The 9,513-nt window shown below is 37.1% G+C and overlaps 1 protein-coding gene across 3 annotated transcripts in view; it reads right to left on the bottom strand.

Annotated features, from left to right (window-relative positions):
* Positions 1-654: 654 nt before the first annotated feature.
* BABAM2 (BRISC and BRCA1 A complex member 2) overlaps positions 655-9,513 on the bottom strand; it is a 154,713-nt gene continuing 145,854 nt past the window's right edge. For 2 of the 3 annotated variants that reach the window (XM_088145598.1, XM_088145603.1), the window contains exon 13: positions 655-3,254. In XM_088145598.1, the coding sequence (XP_088001724.1) occupies positions 3,191-3,254 (64 nt within the window). In that variant the 3' untranslated portion in view covers positions 655-3,190. The remainder of the gene's footprint in view (positions 3,255-9,513) is intronic. The other variant, XM_007432912.3, reaches the window with a different exon arrangement.

Here is a 9,513-nt window from a genome sequence, read left to right as displayed (position 1 = left end):
ATTGTGGAAAGAAAAAGTTGCTGAAATATGGCTTTCTCCCTCCCACCCTTCCAAGATGCCATTCTGAACATCGCGCATCTTCTGCACTGATCAGGCAAGGGACAGATGCTGCTGCTTTCAGACCTGTAAGCAGAGTTTGCAGAACTACAGGTGTACTATATGTGTACTAGACCCATGTATCAGAGGTGCCTCTTGTTCCTTTAACTGAGAAAGACAGGTATGTCAATGTGTTAAAAGGATGCCTCTTGCTAGCTTTATCTTTCCCTATATTTTCAAAAGTAATTGTTAAAAATCTTTCAGCTTCAGGGAATGGTGGGTTAAAGAAACATATGCCAAAAGTGGATGGGTTCATTGGTGGATTTAACTAGTTGATAAAATGATTTGCTTCACTGCAAGTCAAGGGCTTCTACAGTTCTACACAGTTGGAACTGAGCACAAGAGTTCTGCATTTCATTGGCACAGCTCTGCAAAATCCTCACAGGTGGGCGGAAAAAAAACTCCACACCGTGGCTTCAATACATTTTGATGAAAACATGTAGCAACTCAAAGATCAATTTTCCCAGCAGGTTGTTTGCAAAGATCATTTATTCAGCAAGACTGTATTAATTCGTCAGCCAGTGCTACAACTAACAAGCTCTAGAGAGCAGCAGGTATAAAAAATGTTAGGCATTTACACCCCATTTATTCTGGAGGCACTTGCAATTAAGCACTTGCTTGTTCTCCAGCCATTTAATACTGTGTTTATTCTGTATTGATTCATGAAAAGCCTCATGTTTAGATGTTTTATTTCTTTTTAAGCTGCACTGGGGACTCATTCAATGGTTTGGATTGTGGTCTCAGCAAATTAGCGGGGCCCTGTTAAATATTCTCAGCCTGCTTTCTTTGCTCATTTCTTGACACTCCAAGCATTATTTTCTGCAGTTGAACTTGGCTTTCCTTCTTTTCTACCCTCATTCTTGACAAATAACTGCTATACAAATCAAAACACAGTTCAATGGTTGAAAAGCAGGCAGCTTTGGAACCAAGGTGAACAGCCAGCCCAAAACCTGGATTATAACTAGATTGTTATAAAGGCAGCAGGAGTCAAGCTGAATCCTGCTTGCTGTCAGTCAAGGAGGACTGAAGAGCAAAGAAGAGATGGAATGGGACCACTCATCCCTTTCCACCTTACGTTAGTGTAGTGTAGTTACTTCTCCGGAGGGAGAAAAAAGGGCTTCCACACTGTAGGGGATGAGAAATATAAGAAAAAGGAAGAGATTATTAGCTCCTTTCACTGCAATTACTTCCCGCCCCTGATTTCTGGGTAGGACTGGATTTAACTGGTGACAAATGGCCCTTGGGATGCACCTGCCATATGCCGTCTACTCAACAGATGAAAAAGTCATTCAGTTTGTCTTTACTGCTACTGACCTGAGTGCTGCACTGACTTTGTTACCACCACAACTTGTCAAGAGTTTATAATATCATTGCCCATTCAGCAAACTATGTAAGGGGTGATGAATGACTACATTGTAATCCATGCATGTTAAGGTATAATTTTAATGAGAGAGAAATCTTACTGACATATCACTTTGTTAGCAGTGAGAATGGGCTACAAATTATTTAATAACCCAAAGGTATTCAAGAGGTGAATAGTGGGGTGGAGGGTAGGGGGAAAATCTAAAAACATTTTTTGCTTGGAGTGCAATCTGGCCTAGGGCTAGCCATGCTTATAAAGATGCCATTGCAGATTAAATCCTGCTCAGGGGCCTGTCATCTGTCACATATCATTGGATTAACAATATACATTTAGCACTATGCATCCGGAACATTGAAAACTTTTCTTCCAAGAAACTCAGAGTTTCTTATAGGTTATTTCAGTTTTATCTTCAAAGAACCTTCTGAAGGCAGGCAGGTGGTAGGACAGTCAAAAGCACCAAATATGCTTCATGGCTAACAGAAATTTGGGCCAGAGTATATCCCTTAAATATTTTAATGCAAATGTTATTATAAGATTCATAGATTCACCAAAATATAGTCTATGCAACAAATTGAAATATCAGGTTTTGCGTTCATACAGTAATAGTTTTTCAAATAGTTGGTGCATTTGTTTGTTAGTTCAATTCTTAACTCTCTGGAGAACTAACATATGTTTGCAATATGCTACCTATAACATCACGAATTTTTTATTCCATTTGGAAAATCCCCTTATGCTATTTACAAATATGGGAAGTTACTCTATTGCAAGTCAGAGACAAGTGATTTGCCTAAATATGTCACAGGAAAGGAAAAAGGAATGGATCTAACACCGAATGTACTATTTCTGTATTAGAAAGAGTGATGCATCCAGTAATAGTTTCCCATACAGTCTTCTAATGTCAATTACAATGAAAAAATTAGGTTGAATTGTTACAAGGTATTAACATAGAAACAGGAAAAGCTCTATGTTATTTCAATTATAATATTTATTTCTCATCAGGATTGTAAAGTTAGGTAGAAATGTCACAGAATTAACTTAAATTATTAGCCACTACTGTTGTTTAAATGGTACCCATTTCTTAGTGGCAATCAAACAGCTTTTGACAAGTTATGTTTTGATAATTAATAAAATATGAAGGTAAATTCTGCAATAAGGTTTGCAACTAAAGATGCTAAAAATGGCATGCCCATTTTTGTGGCAACTGACAGCTGATCTCATTGCATACCTTCCCTCTCCCATGAGAATCAACCCAGGATACAGAGAATTGCACAGGCATAATAAGACAGATTTATTGTACATTTATTTTCAGTGTACTTCTAATGTGTCAAAAAACAGAAATTCCAGCATGCAGAAATTCACAGAAAACTCTAAACATTGGCATAGAAAAAAGCAATTTAGAAATAAGCAAAACACAAGGAAGAAAAATCACATTTATCCAATACATTTTGAATTTCCATCAAGCAAGTAAGGAAGCAATGTTTCTGCATATGGGAAAATTAAGGGGGGAAAAAAAGACCCTGTATTGAAGTCAATCAGCCAAAGTTCTCATTATATATTCAAAGTGAGTTTGGTCTATGATGATCACAATGACACTCCAGAGGCAAAAAACCCCCCTCCAATAAATGCTGAAGCCCAAGCTTCAGGAAGTTATCTTGCAATCTGTTGACAAGCATGTGGGCACAAGAATCTGTTTGGCATTTTCTCAGGATGAGGTTGTTTTCCCCCCCTTTTTTAGAGTTTTCCATTTGCAAAGGCTGCCTCCTGGAACTGAGGGACAAATAGTTTGAAATAAGCCCTAGAGAATGAATAAGAAAAGTTGATGTTAGTAAAGATTAAAATAAGAACATGTTGCATATGCAGACAAGATTGTCTAGCGCGCAAAACGTAACACTTTTTCTGATTAAAAATCCATTTTCGTTATTCTATAGCTGGCACAATCAAATATAGCAGCACAATTTCTTACCCTGAAATAATGCTTAAAATACAGTCTATCTAGAACAGAAAACTGTAATTATATATTTTACAAAATAAGTAAGTCGGGGGATATGTTACTCAAATATTGAATTATAATACATTTCCTTTAACAAAATTACTTGCATCTATTATTGCTTTTTTGTTATTCACTCTGTTGCCATTTCTACTGAAATACGTATCACCAGCAGCTTAACTTCTGACTTCTGCAAAATACTATTCTGCTTAGAGTATAGGAATTAAGCATATTAGATCTAGATGGAGGCAGCAGGAGAGGGACCAATTACCAAGGATATGCAGTGGGGCAAAAAAGTATTTAGTCAGCCACCAATTGTGCAAGTTCTCCCACTTAAAAAGATGAGAGAGGCCTGTAAGTTTCATCATAGGTATACCTCACTATGAGAGACAAAATGGGGGAAAAAATCCAGAAAATCACATTGTCTGATTTTTAAAGAATTTATTTGCAAATCATGGTGGAAAATAAGTATTTGGCCAATATCAAAAGTTCATCTCAATACTTTGTTATATATCCTTTGTTGGCAATGACAGAGGTCAAACGTTTTCTGTAAGTCTTCACAAGGTTTTCACACACTGTTGCTGGTATTTTGGCCCATTCCTCCATGCAGATGTCCTCTAGAGCAGTGATGTTTTGGGGCTGTCGCTGGGCAACACGGACTTTCAACTCCCTCCAAAGGTTTTCCATGGGGTTGAGATCTAGAGACTGGCTAGGCCACTCCAGGACCTTGAAATGCTTCTTACGAAGCCCCTCCTTCGTTTCCCGAGAGGTGTGTTTGGGATCATTGTCATGCTGAAAGACCCAGCCATGTTTCATCTTCAATGCCCTTGCTGATGGAAGGAGGTGTTCACTCAAAATCTCACGATACATGGCCCCATTCATTCTTTCCTTTACACGGATCAGTCGTCCTGGTCCCTTTGCAGAAGAACAGCCCCAAAGCATGATGTTTCCACCCCCATGCTTCACAGTAGGTATGGTGTTCTTGGGATGCAACTCAGCATTCTCTCTCCTCCAAACACGATGAGTTGAGTTTAGACCAAAATGTTCTACTTTGGTTTCATCTGACCATATGACATTCTCCCAATCCTCTTCTGGATCATCCAAATGCTCTCTAGCAAACTTCAGATGGGCCCAGACATGTACTGGCTTAAGCAGGGGGACACATCTGGCACTGCAGGATTTGAGTCCCTGGCGGTGTAGTGTGTTACTGATGGTAGCCTTTGTTACTTTGGTCCCAGCTCTCTGCAGGTCATTCACTAGGTCCCCCCGTGTGGTTCTGGGATTTTTGCTCACTGTTCTTGTGATCATTTTGACCCCACGGGGTGAGATCTTGCATGGAGCCCCAGATCGAGGGAGATTATCAGTGGTCTTGTATGTCTTCCATTTTCTAATTATTGCTCCCACAGTTGATTTCTTCACACCAAGCTGCTTGCCTATTGCAGATTCAGTCTTCCCAGCCTGGTGCAGGTCTACAATTTTGTTTCTGGTGTCCTTCAACAGCTCTTTGGTCTTGGCCATAGTGGAGTTTGGAGTGTGACTGTTTGAGGTTGTGGACAGGTGTCTTTTATACTGATAACAAGGTCAAACAGGTGCCATTACTACAGGTAACGAGTGGAGGACAGAGGAGCCTCTTAAAGAAGTAGTTACAGGTCTGTGAGAGCCAGACATCTTGCTTGTTTGTAGGTGACCAAATACTTATTTTCCACCATGATTTGCAAATAAATTCTTTAAAAATCAGACAATGTGATTTTCTGGATTTTTTTCCCCATTTTGTCTCTCATAGTTGAGGTATACCTATGATGAAAATTACAGGCCTCTCTCATCTTTTTAAGTGGGAGAACTTGCACAATTGGTGGCTGACTAAATACGTTTTTGCCCCACTGCATATCCTTGGTAATTGGTCCCTCTCCTGCTGCCTCCATCTAGATCTAATATGCTTAATTCCTATACTCTAAGCAGAATAGTATTTTGCAGAAGTCAACAAGAAAAGTATCTTATTTTCCAAAGAACATCAAGAAGCTGATGTGTTAGCTATTGTTTCATATGAAATTACAGAAATTTACAGTACCTTGTTTCTTACCAGGTTACTGATGTAACTGGATTTAACAGAACATGAATGCTTAATAGACACAAACATCTAGGAGTGAATTTTAATTTATACATTTTAAGATAATTGTATAATTAGAAAATATTATGTATATTTTAGAGCTGAAGTGGCATAAGTTAAACACTAGACTTCAGCTCTGTATCTGCCCCTGTTCCTATTATGGGCAAAGTCTGTCATGTTTATCAATATGCCATATTTTAAAAATCCAGATGGACTGCACAGAGCTAATTTAATTCTGTATTCTGTATTTAGTCCAATGGCCAGCATGGTGTAGTGGTTAAGGTGCTGGACTAGGAGCAAGGAGACCCAAGTTTGGTCTAGTGGTTAAAGATTCCAGGCTAGAAACCAGGAGACTGTGAGTTCCTGTCCCGCCTTAGGCATGAAAGCCGGCTGGGTGACTTGGGCCAGTCGCTCTTTCTTAGCCCATGACATCAGGTGACAAGCCAGTCAGTAAATTCCTGTCACAACCAATGGATCAACATTCAGTTCATCTGAAAAAAGTGGACCCTGCACCTGCGGGAAAACGCTAGGAAGAAAAAAAATAAATAGTCACGGAAGCCTGTTGGATGACCTTGGGCCAATCACTCCCTCTCAGCCCTAATCAACATCCCATTCTGCAACAAGCTGGCTAGCAAAAAACAAACAAACCAAAAACCATTGTCACATCATGTATTGATAGCTTCACTATGGTGAACTATAGTTGAACAAAGTGCAAAGCAAAGCAGACCTGCAGTTCAGTGGAACAAACACTAGGAATAACTAGGAGAGCAACAATGTTCTGTATTGTGTCTAATGAGCAAATGGCATGGATGATTATGTATTTGCAAAGCTAAGTTTAAAAAAAGAAAGAAAAAATCCTGAGGAGACACTATTCTATTCTCCCCTTCTGCCATTGCATTCCCCCTCATTTCATTAGGATAGCTATTTTACATACAAATATTTCTCTCTCTACTCATGCCTTTTTGGGTACATTTCTGGAGGGAAGGTGCTTATAAATTACAATCTTGCTTGAATACTTACAATAACTAATATGATAAACATGCCAAAAATTCTAGACATTTCTTAATGCAAAATTCTATGCCAAGGATCCAGGAAGGGAGGAAGAAAAGAAGGAAGTAAGAAACCACTGAATGTCACAATCTGGAGAGAAGATTTAGCAGCATTTTAACTGCAATTCATATTGAAGGCTAATAAACTTGAGTAAACATAAACTCGTAACATTAGAATACCTCAGGCTATGTAGTCCATTAGGACAGGAAGGCCTGGCGCAATATGGTTCATGGGGTCACGAAGAGTCGGACATGACTTAACGACTAAACAACAACAAAATGTAGTCCATTGTCCAGAAATTCAAGATTTGTATTTTGAATTAAACTACATTAAAAATGCTATTGATTTTATTGCAGAAAGGAGGAATATGAGTGGATAAATAAGCCTGTTACTTTATTTACATTTGTCTAGTGTTAGACAAATGTTCCAGTTCTACAATTTCAACTGTCTTATATATATTCTTTGCCATAACACGAATCCATTCTTCTTCTTAACCTTAACAGTACATTTTGTCTGTATGTGTGTGATATTTAAAAATTCAAGGTTTTACTTGAGCTCAAGGGGGCAACCAAATGGGAAGGACACTGGTCTGAGCAGCACAATCTGAAAATATTTTTAATTGTTTTCAGATGCATGCAGATAGAAAACTCTCATGTTCATGGAACTTGTTAAAACAAGGGCACAGTCATAAGATGACTATTACTCACATTCAACTGAACCTGAATCGAAACCTCCAAAAGGATTTACTACTCATCACAACAAGCTGAAATTGAAGCTATACTCAGTTACGCTGGATTCTGGGGGAACATTCAGTTCTGAAAATGATTCCCAGTTCCTTTCTTTCTCTAGCTTTCACAAATTCTTTTTTTCCTTTTTAATGAATTTTATTAAAAGTTTTACAAAGAACATAAAAACTAACACAAACTCATAAAGGATAAAAAGAGCAAAGAAAGAAAAAAAAAGTGAGAAAAAGTGCAAAAAGAGAAAACAAAAAGAAAAAGAAAGAAGCAGCTTCCAATTTCTTCTGCAGCAAATTTAAGTATAATTACAAAACTAACTCTTACTCTAGGATTACCAAAAAAAAAAAAAAGGCTCACTTTTTTCTATTATCCAGTTTTTTTCTAATCATCAAAACCACAAATCATAAGTGCATTTTTTCCCATTACATGCAAAAAGTCTATAAGGGGTTTCCAGGCAGCCATAAATGTAGATACTGTTTTTTCTCTAATCAAGGAAGTTAATTTAGCCATCTCTGCAAGTTCCATCATCTTTACCAGCCATTCCTTCATTGTGGGTAGTATCGAACCTTTCCACTTTTGAGTATATAATAGTCTTGCTGCAGTTGTCATACATAAAAACAAAGTTCCATGACTTTTTTCTAATTGCCTGTCCATTAATCCCAAAAGAAAAGTCTCTGGTTTCAGTCTAGCTCTCACAAATTCAAGAGATGGCTGGAAGAAGCTAGGAAATCTTGCTTATGTATATTTTTCTTAAGATGATATACATGAACAAAGAATTTTATCAGAGGCCATTAATTGCAGCTGATTTAAAAGGTGTATTTGGTCCAGCATTTTTTGTCACAGTGGCCAACTTAAGTCCAAAAGTGGGACAGGGATATGATAGCAGAAATGAACTGCAATTGAAATGCAGTGGCATAATATAAACATTGTGACTAAAGCTACTAAATGGCTTATCCCTTATGAATCTTACTGATCAAAATATTTTGAAAGATATGGATTATTTGGTCCTCGGGCCAGGAGTATTTATCAATGGCGTGTTTTCTTCTTTTAAAAATTTACACTGTGATATACATCAAGAATTCCCTCTCTCCCCTTTCCTTTAATTTGGTATGTATTACCTCTTCCTTGTGCTTTTAGAAATTCTGAAAATATCAGACAATGTAGTAGGTGAGGTACAATATAACATATAGCTGTAAACAGATGATGTCTCACAGATATGCTACAAACATCTATACATAAACTTATTTCTTTAATATAGGAATTAGATATTTTGTCTAGTTTCTCTTTAAATCAAATTAGACTTGATTTATTTACAATGTTTATATGGCTGCCTATCAAATATATAACTGTGGGCAGCTCATAACAAATCACAAAAAACACATTAAGAAAGCTATGAAAACCAACCAACATTAACCAAGGCATCATAACCAACTGCCAGTACAAATGCACCTTTGTTGGGCTCAACAAACACCTTGGTCCAACACTGGGGGAAGAGCCAGGTCTTCACAACCTTCTAGAAGGCCAAGAGATTTTTCCGTCAACAGAGAAGGGGCTTGATGTTATTATTCTTACTAATAATGTTGACATGAAGTTGAAGGTTGCTTTTGTTTATCTTGATATAATGATTCTTAGAAAGCTTTCCCAATAGATATATTTAAATTAATTTTGGCAAAAAGTGAAACATGTTTTAAACAGATGGTCTGGAAATTCTTTTGAGTATTTGGGGCAAGATAATTGTGAATAAGATGAATATAACTCCAAGGCAAATTTATATTTTAAAATGCCTCCTATTTCTATTCCTTCACACTATTTTAGGCAAATTCACAAGCTACTAAATGATTTTGTTTGATAAGAACATCCTTCAAAATTCTATGATATAAATTGGCTTGTTGGGAAAGTGGATTTAACTTTCTTCTTTTTCAGGTTATAACTGGGCATTTCTTCAATTAATCTTCAATTACATGTTGGTATAAGAAATTTCAAGATTCAGCTCAAGTTTAGAATTATGAGATTATTTGGGATAACTGTTTCCCCTATTACACAATTTGCATTCAATTCAACAAGATATGTATATAAAATATGAATCATACATGCAATTTCTATTCTTTTACTTGTGAAAAGCTTATATTATAAAATAATGCTTACTTAAGAATAGTAGGTAAATCCTTTT

This window comes from Python bivittatus, unplaced genomic scaffold (assembly GCF_059951505.1).
Source record: "Python bivittatus isolate LINGU-HERP-01145 unplaced genomic scaffold, Pbiv_v1 ctg000020_np1212, whole genome shotgun sequence".
Lineage (NCBI taxonomy): Eukaryota > Metazoa > Chordata > Lepidosauria > Squamata > Pythonidae > Python > Python bivittatus.
Note: the sequence above shows the minus strand (reverse complement) of the source record. Positions and strands in the feature narration are given on the sequence as shown.